At 39.1% G+C, this 18,242-nt stretch overlaps 1 protein-coding gene across 1 annotated transcript in view; it reads right to left on the bottom strand.

The window, feature by feature from the left end:
* Positions 1-426: 426 nt before the first annotated feature.
* The window catches only part of LOC126241777 (uncharacterized), a 65,470-nt gene continuing 47,654 nt past the window's right edge, over positions 427-18,242 (bottom strand). The window contains exons 4-5 of the mRNA XM_049948034.1: positions 12,616-13,217; positions 427-1,149 (exon numbers count right to left, since the gene is read on the bottom strand). Of these exons, the coding sequence (XP_049803991.1) occupies positions 1,144-1,149; positions 12,616-13,217 (608 nt within the window). The 3' untranslated portion in view covers positions 427-1,143. The remainder of the gene's footprint in view (positions 1,150-12,615; positions 13,218-18,242) is intronic.

The following is an 18,242-nucleotide window of genomic DNA, read 5'->3' as shown; positions in this document are numbered from 1 at the left end:
AGATGCTCTAACATCAAACAAGACTATAAGAGTCTCTAATGTCAGAGTAAGGAATGACAGAAGAGGATATGAAACAGTCATAGGAAGCCATGGAGAAGATCACAGACATGTGTCTGAGAAATAAATGGATAATTGGTAATGGATGGTATAAGAAAAGAGATGGTCACAAGTTTACAAGATACAGTTGGAATTTGGAAGTGAAATCCATAATAGACTATATAATAATAACTGAAGACATAAGAAGTGAAAGTGACGCCAAGCATTAATCTCGACTGTGACCAGAGACTACTGGTGGGGGACACAGGGACACTGAAGAAATTCAGAAAAGGTACATATTGAGGGGAGGGGGGGGGGGAGAAGACACACAAAAATCATCAATTGTTGGAAACTGAAAGAAAGAGAAACCAATGAGATATACAGGGAGAAGTTCGCTGAGGTATTCTAATGGCACTGCAATAACTTGTAATTTTCATAAAAGTTTTTTTTTTCTTAAATCTACACTAGGCTGAAGCATAATACAGAATGAATAAAGAAGAATAATATGCAAGAGAAAAATTATTGTAGCAGTGCTTTATGACAAAAGGTAATTTCAGTAAATGGTAATAAAATGACTGTGGGAATGATAGAATGTCTTTCACCCTGAAAGCTTCATATGAGCGCAGGCTACAGCAGTGAAAAAAGGATGGTTCTCTAAACTTAGATGAATTTACAAAAACTTTCCTTTCCTTGCATGAAAGAAAATAGCAACACCATAAGCCAGAAAACAACAATGGACGTTGAGGAGACTATTTGGTCATTCTACGAACAGCTGAATATTATTTTGTTTTTAATGCATTTTACTCATCAACTCCAGTATAAAAAGGATTTGTATGAAAAATGAAACTGAGTAAAGAATTTGTTTTTCAGAGGACTGGTATTGAGGAAATCAAAGGAAGAGGGATTGAGGGTGTGGTAGAGATTGTGCTCCAAGTAATAACATGAGTAAAGTAGCTATTGCATAGAATTTCTGTCACTGTGCTGCCTGTGTGATGATGTGTTAACCAGTTGTTTCCTTGCCATGCTGGAACCAATTTCCAATTCCACATCCACCTTTGGGAAGGATCTCCTTCTGCTCATCTGTTCTCACTGACGTCAATGGAGTGATTATTCCTACAAACAAATACCAAACAATACATTTTACTAATGCTCTTAAACATCAATATACTCTTAATGGCATAAAAATAGACCATATAACATTAGAATCCTGTAGATTCTAGATACAAATCATCTCCAAAATTTCACTTTTTCAATTTACACTACTGACATGCAGTATTCTATTTGCTTCAAAGTGAAAAGATGTATGTAATCTATAGATAAACAACAGCAACTATATGGAGTTGAGGGGGAGATGGGGAAGGAGGGGACAGGACAATTTTAATGGAAGTCTTTGTCACTGACTGTATACGATCCAGACCTTCCATACAGATGGTTCTGCATACGAATCATTACAGGATAAAGCTTCTTGCCATAACTGATGCATTTTTTCACCTTTGTAATTATGTTTTTATGATGCCCTACACATATTCACACATACAACAAAGACCACTTCTCTCATTATAAAGACATACAGTGAGGTGATAAAAGTCATGGATTAGCAATATGCACAGATACAGATGGTGGTAGCAATGCGTACACCAGGTATAAAAGAGCAGTGCATTGGCAGAGCTGTCACTTTTACTCAGGTGATCCATGTGAAAAGGTTCCCAATGTAATTATGGCCACACTATGCAAATTAACAGACTTCAAACATGGAATGATAGTTGGAGCTACACACATGAGACATTCCATGCTCCAAAAGCACTAGTGAACAATGAACCTGAGGAACAATGAACCTGAGGAAAAGCAAAGTTGGGAAGTTCTAATCAGGACTTGAATGAACACTCCAAAGTGCCATGTTAAGATCCTATGACACATTAATGCACAAATTGGCAAAGAATGGAAACACAAATATGGCACTGGGAATTTTTCAGCACACAAGATGATAAATACTAATGTATAGCTATTAATAAATGCATATAGTACAGCCAAACATCAAATAATGTCCATGTACATAAAATAAATTTTCACTCTTCAGCAGAAGGTACACTGATATGATACTTCCTAGCAGATTAGAACCATGTGTTGGGCCAAGACTCGAACGTAGGACCCATGCCCTTTGAGGGCAAGTGATCTACTAACTGAGCTACCCAAGCATGACTCATGACCTACCCTCACCGCTTCACTTCTACCAGTACCTCATCTCCTATCTCCCAAACTTCACAGAAGCTCTCCTGCGAAACTTGCAGGAGACACTGAAAGGTAGCTAAGCCTTTGGGCACACTCCACTCCAGAGTGAAAATTTATTCTGGAAACATCCCCCAGACTGCAGCTAAGCCATGTCTCTGCAACATCCTTTCTTCCACAAGTGCTAGTCCCACAAATTTCGTAGGAGAGCTTCTGTGAAGTTTGGGAGGTAGGAGACGAGGTACTGGTGGAAGCAAAGCTGTGAGGATGGTTCGGGAACTGTGCTTGTGTAGCTCAGGAAGTAGAGCAGTTGCCCATGAAAGAAAAAGGTCCCAAACTGCCAGGAAGTTTCAATGTCCATGTAATTTAAGACATACTTACAGAAAAAGACCACATGGAAATGTGGTCACATAGGTGAATACCAGATCACCCACCACCAAATAATCTCTGGAAAGCATGATGGTGCAAGTACAGAAATATTACATAGAGACTGACTATCACCTCTCACAAATCACAACCCACTTCAAATCTAACTGGACATAATACAGGGTGATTGAAAAAGAATACCACAACTTTAGGAATTTAAAACTCTGCAACGACAAAAGGCAGAGCTAAGCACTATCTGTCGGCGAATTAAGGGAGCTATAAAGTTTCATTTAGTTGTACATTTGTTCGCTTGAGGCGCTGTTGACTAGGCGTCAGCGTCAGTTGATGCTAAGATGGCGACCGCTCAACAGAAAGCTTTTTGTGTTATTGAGTACGGCAGAAGTGAATCGATGACAGTTGTTCAGCGTGCATTTCGAACGAAGTATGGTGTTAAACCTCCTGATAGGTGGTGTATTAAACGTTGGTATAAACAGTTTACAGAGGATGGGTGTTTGTGCAAAGAGAAAAGTTCTGGACGGCCAAGAACGAGTGATGAAAATGTAGCACGCCTCCAAGAAGCCCTGATCTTACCCCCTGCGATTTTTTCTTATGGGGGTATGTTAAGGATATGGTGTTTCGGCCACCTCTCCCAGCCACCATTGATGATTTAAAACGAGAAATAACAGCAGCTATCCAAACTGTTACGCCTGATATGCTACAGAGAGTGTGGAACGAGTTGGAGTATCGAGTTGATATTGCTTGAGTATCTGGAGGGGGCCATATTGAACATCTCTGAACTTGTTTTTGAGTGAAAAAAAAACCTTTTTAAATACTCTTTGTAATGATGTATAACAGAAGGTTATATTATGTTTCTTTCATTAAATACACATTTTTAAAGTTGTGGTATTCTTTTTGAATCACCCTGTATAAAAAACCTACCATCGATCCAGAGTACAGGAAGTTCCCGATCATCAGGTTATGTGTTATCCAGCTTAAGGATTCTCTGTGCACAGTTTGTCAATGTGCTGTGTTGTAATTAGAATGAATATTTTCATTTAGAACACACTACTATGCATATGACTTGTGTTTTACCACCATAAGACAATGCGGGCCCAAATCCAGTTGTCACATATCAGTGAAATATTTTTACACTATTTTCCACTTTACCTTGAGGTAAATGTGAGGACTGTATCTTGTAACATGTCTGCACACAATTTCCTTTTTATATATTTGCTTACCCTTTTCCCAGTTCACTTAATATGCTATTGAAAGAAAATGTTTTCTTTTCTTCTGCAGCAGTTCCCTTAAGAAATCTTAGAATATAATGGTAAGACAGAGATTTAGGAACCAGGTTTTAAATTGTAAGACATTTCCAGGGGCAGATGTGGACTCTGACCACAATCTATTGGTTATGAACTGTAGATTAACACTGAAGAAACTACAAAAAGGTAGGAATTTAAGGAGATGGGATCTGGATAAACTGAAAGAACCAGAGCTTGTACAGAGTTTCAGGAAGAGCGTAAGGGAACAAATGGCAGGAATGGGGGAAAGAAATACAGTAGAAAAAGAATGGGCAGCTTTGAGGGATGAAGTAGTGAAGGCAGCACAGGATCAAGCAGATAAAAAGACGAGGGCTAGTAGAAATCCTTGGGTAACAGAAGAAATATTGAATTTAATTGATGAAAGGAGAAAATATAAAAATGCATTAAATGAAGCAGGCAAAAAGGAATACAAACGTCTCAAAAATGAGATTGACAGGAAGTGCAAAATGGCTAAGCAGGGATGGCTGGAGGACAAATGTAAGGATGTAGAGGCTTATCTCACTATGGGTAAGATAGATACTGCCTACAGGAAAATTAAAGACACCTTTGGAGAAAAGAGAACCACTTGTATGAATATTAAGAGCTCAGATGGAAACCCAGTTCTAAGCAAAGAAGGGAAAGCAGAAAGGTGGAAGGAGTATACAGAGGGTCTATACAAGGGCGACGTACTTGAGGACAATATTATGGAAATGGAAGAGGATGTAGATGAAGATGAAATGGGAGATATGGTACTGCGTGAAGAGTTTGACAGAGCACTGAAAGACCTGAGTCGAAACAAGGCCCCGGGAGTAGACAACATTCCATTGGAACTACTGACGGCCTTGGGAGAGCCAGTCCTGACAAAACTCTACCATCTGGTCAGCAAGATGTATGAGACAGGCGAAATACCGTCAGACTTCAAGAAGAATATAATAATTCCAATCCCAAAGAAAGCAAGTGTTGACAGATGTGAAAATTACCGAACTATCAGTTTAATAAGTCACGGCTGCAAAACAGTAACACGAATTCTTTACAGACGAATAGAAAAACTAGTAGAAGGCGACCTATGGGAAGATCAGTTTGGATTCCATAGAAATATTGGAACACGTGAGGCAATACTGACCGTACGACTTATCTTAGAAGCTAGATTAAGGAAAGGCAAACCTACGTTTCTAGCATTTGTAGACTTAGCGAAAGCTTTTGACAATGTTGACTGGAATACTCTCTTACAAATTCTGAAGGTGGCAGGGGTAAAATACAGGGAGCAAAAGGCTATTTACAATTTGTATAGAAACCAAATGGCAGTTATAAGAGTTGAGGGCATGAAAGGGAAGCAGTGGTTGGGTAGGGAGTGAGACAGGGTTGTAGCCTATCCCCAATGTTATTCAATTTGTATATTGAGCAAGCAGTGAAGGAAACAAACGAAAAATTCGGAGCAGGTATTAAAATCCATGGAGAAGAAATAAAAACTTTGAGGTTCGCCGATGACATTGTAATTCTGTCAGAGACAGCAAAGGACTTGGAAGAGCAGTTGAATGGAATGGATAGTGTCTTGAAAGGAGGATATAAGATGAACATCAACAAAAGCAAAACGAGGATAATGGAATGTAGTCGAATTAAGTCGGGTGATTCTGAGGGAATTAGATTAGGAAATGAGACACTTAAAGTAGTAAAGGAGTTTTGCTATTTGGGGAGCAAAATAACTGATGATGGTCGAAGTAGAGAGGATATAAAATGTAGACTGGCAATGGGAAGGAAAGCGTTTCTGAAGAAGAGAAATTTGTTAACATCGAGTATAGATTTAAGTGTCAGGAAGTCGTTTCTGAAAGTATTTGTATGGAGTGTAGCCATGTATGGAAATGAAACATGGACGATAAATAGTTTAGACAAGAAGAGAATAGAAGCTTTCGAAATGTGGTGTTACAGAAGAATGCTGAAGATTAGTTGGGTAGATCACATAACTAATGAAGTGTTGAAGAGGATTGGGGAGAAGAGAAGTTTGTGGCACAACTTGACTAGAAGAAGGGATCGGTTGGTAGGACATGTTCTGAGGCATCAAGGGATCACCAATTTAGTATTGGAGGGCAGCGTGGAGGGTAAAAATTGTAGAGGGAGACCAAGAGATGAATACACCAAGCAGATTCAGAAGGATGTAGGTTGCAGTAGGTACTGGGAGATGAAGAAGCTGGCACAGGTTAGAGTAGCATAGAGAGCTGCATCAAACCTGTCTCAGGACTGAAGACCACAACAACAACAACAACAATATAGACATTAATAATATGGGCCTGTAATTTAGTGGATTAATCCTACTGCCTTTCTTGAATATTGGTGTGTCATGTGCAACTTTCCAGTCCTTGGGTACAGATCTTTCGTTGAGTGAGTGGTTGTATATGATTGTTAAATATGGAGCTATTGCATCAGTGTACTCTGAAAGGGACCTAATTGGTATACAGTCTGGACTGGAAGACTTATCTTTATTAAGTGATTTAAGCTGCTTCATTACTCCGTGGATATCTGCTTCTAAGTTACCCATATTGGCAGCTGTTCTTGATTTGAATTTCAGAATATTTATTTTGTCTTCTCTGGTGTTTAGTAACACTGCTTTAGCGGCACTGTCATCAACAGTATTTCCAATGTTATTGCACACAGAACGCGATGATTATATCTTGGTGCTAGCATACTTCACACATGACCAGGATCTCTTTGGATTTTCTGCTAAATTTTGAGACAGAGTTCTTTTGTGCAAATTATTATAAGAATCTTGCATAGAAGTCCACACTAAATTTTGAGCTTCTGTAAAAGAGTGCCAATCTTGGAGATTTTGTATTCATTTAAATCTGGCATGCTTTCTTCATTGTTCCTGCAACACTTTCTGCAACCTATTTTGTGTACCAAGGGGCATCAGCTCTATCATTTGTTAATTTATAAATCTCTCAACTGCTGTCAATGTCAAGTGAATTTTTATCTCCTTTTCTGAATAGGTATATTTTTCATTTATTTTTGGAGAATTTCAGTTACAATATTCAGTTTCACTACGACAACCCTCTCTTCACTAATCCCTGTACCCGTTTTGACACTCATTATTAGCTTAGAATTGTTTGTTGCTAAGAGGTCAAGTGTGTTTTTACAACTGTTTACTATTTGAGTGCGCTCATGAACCAATTGCTAAAAATATTTTCTGAATGTATTAGCACTATTTCAGATATAGTTTTGTGCTTATCTCCAAATTAAAACATGTATTTTTACTGCCATACTGAGGGTAAATTGAAGTCACTACCAACTATAACTGTATGAGTCGGGTACGTTTTTGAAATTAGATTCAAGTTTTCTTTGAACCTTTCAGCTATTGTACCATCTGAGTTGGGAGGTCGGTAGAAGAATCCAGTTATTAATTTACTCAAGTTGCCAAGAATGACCTCTACCCATACTAACACACAGGAACTATCAACTACCATTTCACTACAAGGTAAACTACTTCTAACAGCAACAAACAAGACATGACCCATTTTGTTTAGCGTATCCTTTTGGAACACCATTAGCCTCTTTGCAAAAATTTTGGCTGAACTTATCTCTGGCTTCGGTGCCTATAACAATTTGAGCATTGATGCTTTATATTAGTGCTTGGCACTCTGGTACTTTCCCAACACATCTATGACAGCTAATGAAGACTAAGTACTACTGACACACAGTGAGATATGTAACATCACAAAAATAACACATGGCTGGGGAAAGATAGTGTAATAGCTAAGATGTTCAAGATGAGAGGCAAGCTCATGGCTGACAGACTACAAGCCATCATTTTTGACTATGTGTAACAGTGAAGATATTCCTACAGATTGTCACAACTTTTTGTGATTCATCCAAAACATAGAAAAGACAATATGGACTGAAACAATTACTTACACATTACTTTCCTGACACTGACCTACAAAATATTCTCCAGTGCCCTTCTTGGCAGATTAGAGCAACAGGCAGAAGTGGACAATCATTGAATTTCAGGTGGGCTTTTGATAGGACTTACATTGTGTACACGAAACTTTAAGATGAGCCACCACTAACTGATATCACAGTGATTGTGTTTGGAGATTTTTTTCTAAAAAAATGTTGAGTCACAGACAGGCACAACAGAAAGACTGATAAACAAGTACACTTTCAGCCAAAAACCCTTCTTCTGAATTAACTCCCCCCCCCCCTCCCCGACACACACACACACACACACACACACACACACACACACACACAAATAAAGCTCTCACGCACATGATCACCATTTCTGGCTGCCAAGGCCACATTGTCTGGCCTCGGAAGCCAGAGACAGTGGTTACACATATCACAATTGCATTTGCATGAATATGTGTGTGTATTGTTTGACTAATTCAGAAGAAGGCTTTTTGGCTGAAAGTTTACCTGTTTAGCAGTCTTTTTGTTGTGCCCATCTGTGTCTCAACATTTCCACTATATGGTGAGTAGCCATCTATCCTTTTCATATTATTGTCATTATGACACTGAAGTGACTGCCCACCCTTCTTAATATTCCACATGAATGCAGTGCCAATAACAAAACAACCAACGTAGTCTACACACTTGAAGAAAGATAAACTCTAAAGTAAAATTCGTTGATGAAATCTCCAAATATTATAAAATACCAACAGGCACAAGGTAAAGTGATGTGCTATCTCCACTCTTTTTAACTTTGGTTCTAGGTAATAGTTGTCAAAATATGACAGAAAGAAATACATGGAATAAATATGAGAACAAAAAGTAAACAAACCAATATAAAATGTCTAGCACTAATTACTGATGCTACCTCTGAAGTTAGACATACCCACGAGAAGCTTCATGAAACTGCTGTCAAAACTGGCTTCCAAATATATTATGATAAGACACAATACATGGGCTTCATACATACAAACATGGGATGCCTCATGAAGAGATATGCAGCTTCAACACTTCAAGTGCTTAGGCATAATAATTGGGAACAGTTGCAACGACAAAACTGTTGATAAAAGTAGTAAAGAATATTGAATAAAACATACATAATCATCATTTCGTGACTATGTCTTCCATAGCATGAGTGATTATTACACATGCACAAGTAACATGGAACAAAAGTCAATAACAAAGGATGATTTACTGTCCAGAACAAATTTCCATTCTGAAGATTACCACGAGAAGACTGGAGGGTTTGACTATGTGCTCGTGTTTATTGACTTAAGAAAAGTATATGACTTCATTGACCAAGAATGATTATGAAATGTTATGGAAGTGTTTGATTTGGTCGATGCATCCAGAAATGTGATTACGCGAACTCTCGCCAACACAATAGCAGAGGTCAAGAACAATATTTGAGAGATCTTTGACATAATGACTGGTGTCCGGCAAGGAAATAGACTTTATCCTCTTCTTTACAACTGTACCTCAGAAAAAGTCATTTGAGAAAGGAGAAAATAACAGAGGAGGAGGAAATGAAGATCAGTTTCGGTTAGGTCCCAAACTCAAAGGAGTGTGTGCTGGCAGTCTGGCTTTTCTGGATGACTTGACTATTTCTGTCAACAGCAGCAGCTCAGCAACCAGGAAGATATAGCATCACAACGGTTCAGCAACCAGGAAGATATAGCATCTTAAATAAACAGCAGAGATAGTAGGACTACAAATTTCTCTTAAGAAGAAGAATATACGTTGAAAAACAGCAATGGGCCACAATGGATGATAACGGACCACAGGAGGACTGAAAGAGTCAAGAAGTTTAAGTACCCAGGTGAATTAATCCAACAGAATAGGCTAGAACAAGAGGCAACTAGTATCCAGAAATCAAAGCATAGCAATTGACTAAAACCATCCATAATAAGATGGTGTTGAAGTTTAAGAACATCCAAGCTAAGACATTACTGCACTCTTGTAAACCCAAAGGTTTGTAGGCTTCGGGGAATGAACTGAAGGGGACAACTCAGCCAGTAACTTAAAGAGATAATGTAGGGCACTACAAAAGTTCTTAGGCAGCAGATGAGCTCACAGGCAAGTTTAACTGATATCCAGTAAAAAAAATTTACAGCAAGATGTAAAAGAAAAAGAAGAAGAAGAAGAAGAAAACTGTTATATGGGCACATCTTCCATCAGGATTTTCCATGCCTCAAAAGAAAATATAGAATTTGCTAAAACAAAGCCATTTAAGATAAGGTAATTCCAAGAAAGTGAGAAATACAATATGGGCATTCTTGAATCAAGTAATGACAGGTTTAGCTTCAGAAAAATGGTGAAAAGCTATCAGGGTTTTGTGGTGGAACCAGAAACTGAAAGCTGGAGAAGGCTTTTACCGGAGGAGCAAAAGAAAGTACTAATTCATTAACTCACAAGATGCTGGCAGGATGTCAAATCTGGCTGACAAACAATATCTTGAAAGTGAAAGCGAGATTGGTTGTCAAGAAGCAGCCCGTAAATGCTAAGCTCAAAATATACAATAATAAATAAATAATTGTTTTTATTATTATTGTCCTTGCTGTTGCCCTTTAATTCAATATTCACACCTTTAAAAAGGTTATAATCTTAGTTTCACATAGTTTGCAACAACATCAAGAAAAGATACTGACAGAAAAATGACACAAAAGCATTTTGACAGGCACATAGATGTCATTAAAACAAAGGTAACGGACTAATAGTAAAAAGAGCATTACTAGCAGCAAAACATCAAAGGATGTAGCATTAGGATATAGCACTGTATAGCTGCTCTGAAGAAAGTTGTGAACAATTTGATAGGCGCTCAGGAATACAGACTTCTAAATGAGTACAGCGGGGCTGTTCTTGAGGTCAGTCTCAGATTTTCCGGAAATCTCTTCTGGATAATTCCTGTGCTTGACATAATTATTGGAAGTATATGAAGTTCACTAACTCCTGCTATTTTTTATTTGGAATGCCATGCTTGAACATTTCAAACAATGGAAAATCCTGGATGGAATGTAACAATACTGTGAAAAGCAAAGTTGCTACTCACAATATAGTGGAGATGCACAACAAGAAGACTGTTGAAAATATAGCTTTTGGCAAGTAAGGCCCGCATCAAAATTAGTCGTCAAACACACACACATAAAACTTGCACAGCCGTAACACACACACACACACACACACACACACACACACACACGACTTCAGTCTCAGGCAACTGAGGCCACACTGCGAGCAGCAGCACCAGCACATGATGGGAGTGGTGACTGAGTGTGGGTAAGGAGGATGTCGGGGCGGGAAGGGGGAGGGATAGTAGAGGTGGCGGACAGTGACATGCTGTTGGGGAGCGCGCATGGACGAGGTGGAAAGAGGGTAGGGCAACTATGAGCAGTCAGGAGGTTAGACGGAGGGCAGTGGAGATGGGGGCGGGATTGCGGAAAAGGATAGAAGTAAAAAGACTGGGTGCAATGGAGGAATTAGGGCTGTGTAGTGCTGGAATGGGAACAGGGAAGGGGCTGGATGGGAGAGGACATGACTAATGAAGGTTGAGGCCAAGAGGGTTATGGGAACATAGGATATACTGCCAAGAAGGTTACCACCTGCACAATTCAGAAAAGCTGGTGTTGGTAAGAAGGGTCCATATGGCACAGGCTGTGAAGCAGTCATTGAAATGAAGGATGTCATGTTTGGCAGAGTGCTCAACAACAGAGTGGTCCACTTGTTTCTTGGTCTTGTTTGAATATTTTTAATTTTTTTACTAAATGTTTTTGTTACTTATGAGGAAGATACTATTCTTTTGTCACTATAATGATATCCTACTGTGACTGACTGACCAGTGGGTTGGAACTGTATGGTCAGCATACATCTGGAAATCTGGGTTTTCAAAGTCAGGGAATGGTTTGCATTTTCAGCAGGTCATTTTAATTTTTCCTTTTATTGAAGTGTCCAAAATCTCTTGGCCTAGTATGTTGACTACCTCATAGTCCCATTGTGTGAATGATGTACAACTATAAATAATGTGGTTAAAACTTTCAGAGAAAGAACCACATCTTCTGCACATGTTACTTACTAAATTTTCAGTGACTTATTATAGGAAACACCTAATCCTAAATCTCCTTCATGAAAACCTGAATTTTTGTCTATAGATCTGCTTTTGATAGCCAGTTATTTGGCTACACCAAAACCACAATTCCTAAGCAGTAATGAGTTCAATCTCACATTAAGATAGCCATACTGAGATTAGTACAGGTTTTGTCTGCATTTGAAGTTGTGCACATGCAGTTTGTGTGCGATTCCTAAGCTGTAACTGGTTTCATCTCACATCATCATTAGTTATATTAAGCATAGTATAGGTTTCATCTGCATTTGAAGGTGTTTTCAGTAGTTCCCATGTTTGGGCTTCATATATTAACTAGTTTTTTGGCACCTTTGTTCCCTGATAGCCACTCTTTTATTTCTGATCAAGGGGGTTGGGATAAATTGAATAGTTCATTGAGAGATATGTTTCCTATGATCTCTTCAAATCCAAGGGAGAGCGGACCTCAACACACATGCATGCATATATTCACAGCTCATACAGTCTCTTGTCTAATTTAATATCTTAGCAAAAAGTCATTGGTGTTCTAAAATTATTCATAGTTTAAGAATTAAAGGTTGTTTTGTTAAGCTATTAATTTGCAAATATTCTTCAACAACAGAGACTTATAAACCACAACACTTAAAACCAAGTAAAATAATAATGACTTACCTTTGATATTTTACATGGAGTTAGTATCCTATGGATTTGTTTTTTGATAAAACCGAAGCAAGCTGAACGACATTCACCAGAACCTTGGTCATACTGAGTTAATATGTTTACTGTATCAGTTAAAATGTTTACAGCATCTTCAAGGAGAGAATTCCTCCAGTCTCTTACAATTTTTTCCAGAATTCCTTCATCATCACCTGACAATGATTTCTCCAAATAACTAAGCACTGTCTCAACAGATTTTACGATGAGATCATTGGCATCAGAATCACACAATATGTATTTCAAAAGACTACTTGGAATTTTCCTGTCACTTTCCTTCCCTACTTCAACACTACCATATCCTGAGTCCCCAGTCATTTGTGGCCCACTTTGCATGGTGTTTAAAGAATATACTGATTCCACGTCACAAATGGAAGTGTTATGTTCTGCACCAAATTCTTTGCCAGGATATAAGACATCTGTAGCCATGGAGTTAACAATTGTTTTCAAGACAGATGCCCTCAGAAATGTACAAGTACTAACAGCTGATTTCAGTTGCACCATTGACTGAATGAACATCAAATGAAACTCAGTCTCCTCTGTGGCATCTTCTTCAGCTCCTGAAATCACAACTTTTTGTTAGTAGTATATAAGAAAAACTATTTCAGAATCAGTTCTTAAACAAAACATATATTTAGGCATCAAAATGAATTTACTTATAAATATTACTTGTAGAGCCTCCATAGATTATGACTGAAACAAAATTATGAATCTAAAAACCAAATAGGTCTGCTGATGAACAACTCTCTTGATTTGTCTCTCAACAGAACCCTTTAATCATTATCTTTGATTTATTTCTAGATCTTCAAGATGTTTTAGGCTTATGTGTTCTTATTCGCTACCTTTTGAGCACTCTCCACAACCTGCATTCAAGATGGTAGGTTGCCTATAGCCCTATATGTGGTATTTTTTCCACATTTATCTAGTTTAGCAACAATCATTTTTAAATAGAAGTAGCACTATTGTCAGTAGGAAGTTACTTTGAAATTTTACCCTGGTGAACACAGGTGCAGTGTCAACACGTGGATCTGATTCTTGCTTTTCCTTTTTTTTTAACTTCTGCAATCTCACTTTTATTTACATATTTATTTTAATTCTATCCTACTACATAATGGCAAGTCTTGACTGATTTTCTTCAAATTTCTACACAATACTTTAATAACGGAGTAAGTGATGCTCTAATAAATGTTCAGACAGACATCAGCTATATTTTAATATGTACAGTATATAATTAATATATTTTGTATACTACTGTATAAAGACAAGTCAGTGTTTAACATTGTTACCAAAAATCTCAAAATGTTCTAGACCAATTTACTTCAGATGTTTATATATGCTCTAATAAACATTCAGAGGGACATAAGCTATATACTTTTTTTATATACAGGAGTTCAAAAAAAGTGTCAAATACTTTGAAAGGTGGTAGTACTCATCAAAACAAGGAAAATAAGTCCAATAAACAAGGGTCCAGAAAGGCATACTTTCCGAGATAAACGTGTTTATAGAAAGGGCTGTGTGAAGCTTGGTTGCAGATATTAGCACAGTCACTGCAATGGTGCTCCGTCAAATGCGTCATCAGGGTATTATGATGTCTTACTCACAGTACTCTACCTATCATTAGGTGGTCTGCAGTCAGTTGTGTGGTTCGAGTCATGATGTAGGCTATGTTAGTTTTCGTTATGTTTATGTGCCTCATTGTACAGTCCTGCTAACCCTGAGTACGTATCATGGTGTTTTACTTTCTTCCAAATGGGGATTCACTTATATATCTACTGTTATTGTGCTGTCTGTCTGTCTGTCTGTATGTATGTATGTATGTATATCTAAAAACAATGATGATATGGTTATAATAGAGGGAAACATTCCACGTAGGAAAAATAAATTGTTTGTGTGTCTGTCGACCTTCCAGCACTTTCATTTGGTAAGTCACATCATCTTTGTTTTTAGATATAAAAACAAAGATGATGTGACTTACCGAACGAAAGCACTGGCAGGTCGATAGACACACAAACAAACACAAACACACACACAAAATTCAAGCTTTCGCAACAAACTGTTGCCTCATCAGGAAAGAGGGGAAGGAACCCACATCCTTTCGTCTTTCAATCTCCTTCCCCTCTTTCCTGATGAGGCAACAGTTTGTTGCGAAAGCTTGAATTTTGTGTGTGTGTTTGTGTTTGTTTGTGTGTCTATCGACCTGCCAGCGCTTTCATTCGGTAAGTCACATCATCTTTGTTTTTAGATATATTTTTCCCACGTGGAATGTTTCCCTCTATTATATTGATATGTATGTATGTATGTACAGATGGTGTAGAAAAGTAACATTTTCTCTCTTCCACCATTTGTTAGCGATGGCAGCATACTACTAGACAAGTGAAATGGGAGATATGATATTCTGCTATGGTTTAGCAAATGGACGTAGCCTGTGAGCCCGTCTTCTCTATGCTGAGAAACATCCACAGCACAGAGTGCCCTCTGATAAGCTGTTCAGCAGACTTTTCCAGCATTTAAAAGACACAGGTACACTTGCACCTCAGAAGACTGACAGTGGAAGGCCCCGGACAGTCCACATGCCTGACATGAAAGAGCATGTGCTATGTTCAGTGGAAGAAACCCCTGGGACCAGTGTGCGACAAGTAGCAGCAGCAGGTGTGTCTCACATTGTTGTCTGGGGGGTATTTCATCAGAAATTGCTTTACCCATATCATCCACAGTGCATTCAGGCCCTAACGCCACAAGATTGTCATGGCAGATGGCGGTTCTATCAATGTCTGTTGCAGAATTGCAGAAGTGTACCACAGATCCAATGTTCACATCCAAGATTTTATTTACCGATGAGGCAGTTTTCACAAGAGATGGAGGTGTGAATTTTCATAACCACCATCTATGGGCAGATGTAAATTTCCAAGCAATACAGGAAAGAGGGCATCAACACAGATTCTCAATCAACAGACAGGCTGGTATACTTGACGATAGATTAATAGGGCCATGTGTGTTACCAAAAAGGATAATTTAGTGTATTACCTGGACTTTCTCATTATGTATTGCCTACCTTGTGGGAGGCTGTAGTGTTGCAGCAATGAATACAAATGTGGTTCATGTGTATGGCACACCAGCACTCTTTCGTCACAATGTGCGCAAATATCTGACGCAGACATATCAGGACCACTGGCTTGGTCAGGAGACGAGGGAGGGGGGGGGAGGGGGGGGACACCCCTTGGTCAGGTCATTCCCCCCCCCCCCCAACCTCAATCCCATAGACTTTTTGTTATGGGAACGGAATTGGTCAACGCCACGCCAGTCAACAATGTGCGAAGCTACAGGGCCACATTTTCAATGAATGCCAGCAGGTACAACAACAACCAGGTATACTTCAAACGTTGCATCATTCCTTATGCAGGACAGCAGAGGCGTACATAGTCATGAATGGATGCCACATTGAACACCTCCTGTAAACACATATTTATTGTAGAAAGTATGCATTTCTGGATCCATGTTTATTAGACTTATTATTATTCAGAAAGCATACATTTCCAGACCCATGCTTCCACATAAGGCTACATCATTCTCATTTATGACCGAAAACTTGACCCATTGATCACTGACTTTATCAACAACATATCAAGCTCATGCATCAATCAGAGTACCATGTCAGGCACTGATGTCTGCTTACTGAGTGATGTGTCACAAAATAAAATGAGATCTTCCATACCAGATTCCATGCACCGCGCACTTTTCGACCAAATTAATGACCTGGCTCACCCATCTGTCTTAGCGACAATACAGCTGATGACCAAACGATTCGTGTGACCTAATGCCAGATGGGACTGCCATAGGTGGGGACAGACCTGCCTGCCATCTCAATGCAGAAAGATTGGGCACCACGCACCACCAGCACTCAGCTGCTTCAAGGTACCACACACCCTATTGCAGCATATTCATATGGATCTGATCATCACACACTTTCCAAATCAGAAGGCTTTATATACATATTATCAGTCATCGACCATTTCTCATGCTAGGATCCCTTTCAAAGATATCATGAGTGAATCCATGACCCGTGCATCCATTGAAGTATGGGTATCCCACTTGAGCTGCCCTGAGACAATCACTTCTGACTAAGATGTCAATTTGAGTCTAGTTTCTTTGAAGCCCTCTATTGCCCTCTGTGGCACAAAATGAAATTGAACAACAGTGTACCATCCACAAAGTAATGGGTTGGTGGAACGCTGGCACCAAACGCTTAAGACTGCACTCATATGCTACACAGATAGCTGGATAGAAGCACTGCCCTGGGTCTTGCTCGGTATTCATACCTTTAAGTAAGATCTATTGTCCTTTCTGGTGGAAGTAGTGTATGGGGAAACCTTCACCCTTCTTGCAGACTTCGTACAACCAGCACGAACACCTATGTCGACCAAACTCCCAGCTCTGGTACAACACATAAAACAACACATCTGTACCTCTCAAATTCCATCCCCAATGGCACACACAATACCAATAACAACCGTGCACAAAGTGCTGTCACAGTGTGAATTCGTGATGCTCCGTGACAATAATGTTCGCCCATAATTATAGCCTCCTTACATGGGACCATTCTGAGTCATCAAATGAGGGCCACGCACCTTCAACATTGCTATCAAGAGAAACGTGACTACAGTATCCCTCCACATATTTAAGCCAGTGTGGGTATTGAAAGAACCTGCCGACACTGATGTGGAGAATTCAAACACGTCACTGCTTGACAATGGCAACTAAACTTTGTGACAACTCTGCACCAGTCATCACTATCAGTGTCCATGAATTCCATTAGGACAACCTCAGCATGAAAACAGTCAATAATGATCTCATTCTTGACACACAGTGACCCTATCATCACACCTGTCTTCAAACGGTATCCTCATCATCACTCCCCACTCCCTTCAGTCCCGCGATGCCACTGACACAGCTCCCTCCACTTGCAGTATCTCTAATGCTGCAGCAATGGCCACCAGCACCACCTGCTTCACCGCAGTCAAGGTTCAGCCGCACACTTAAGAATAGTATCTCACCTGAATGCAGTAATATCCTCAGCAAATCACAGTTTGGATTCCAGAAGAGTTGCTCTACTGTGAATGCCATTTACATGTTCACTCACAAGATTTTACAAGCGTTAAATAATAAAGTAGTGCCAGCTGATATTTGCTGTGATCTTTTTATGCATTTCACTGTGTGAATCACAGTATTCTCCAAGACAAATTGATGTTTTAAGGGACTGATGGTGTATAGTCAACCAATGGATGATCATATATGACCAAAAGAGTGCAGAAAGTTGCACTCAGTAACTGAACAAATGTAGTCCAGGTACGTAATTCTGACTGGGGAGAAATCATGTATGGGGTTCCCTAAGGCTCAATCTTAGGTTCACTATAGTTTCTCACGTATGTCAATGATTTTCTGTCCAATCTACAACACACTGAATTAGTTCTTTTCGCAAATGAGACTAGTACTGTAATCATCCAAGCACACATATTGAAACAGAGGAAATGGTAAACAATGTTCTTAAAAGTATCTCTGATTGGTTTTCTGCAAGTTGTCTCACACTC

The sequence above is a fragment of the Schistocerca nitens genome, chromosome 1, assembly GCF_023898315.1.
Source record: "Schistocerca nitens isolate TAMUIC-IGC-003100 chromosome 1, iqSchNite1.1, whole genome shotgun sequence".
In the NCBI taxonomy this organism is placed as follows: domain Eukaryota; kingdom Metazoa; phylum Arthropoda; class Insecta; order Orthoptera; family Acrididae; genus Schistocerca; species Schistocerca nitens.
The sequence above is the reverse complement of the archived record's forward strand: the minus strand, read 5'-3'. Positions and strand labels throughout refer to the sequence as shown.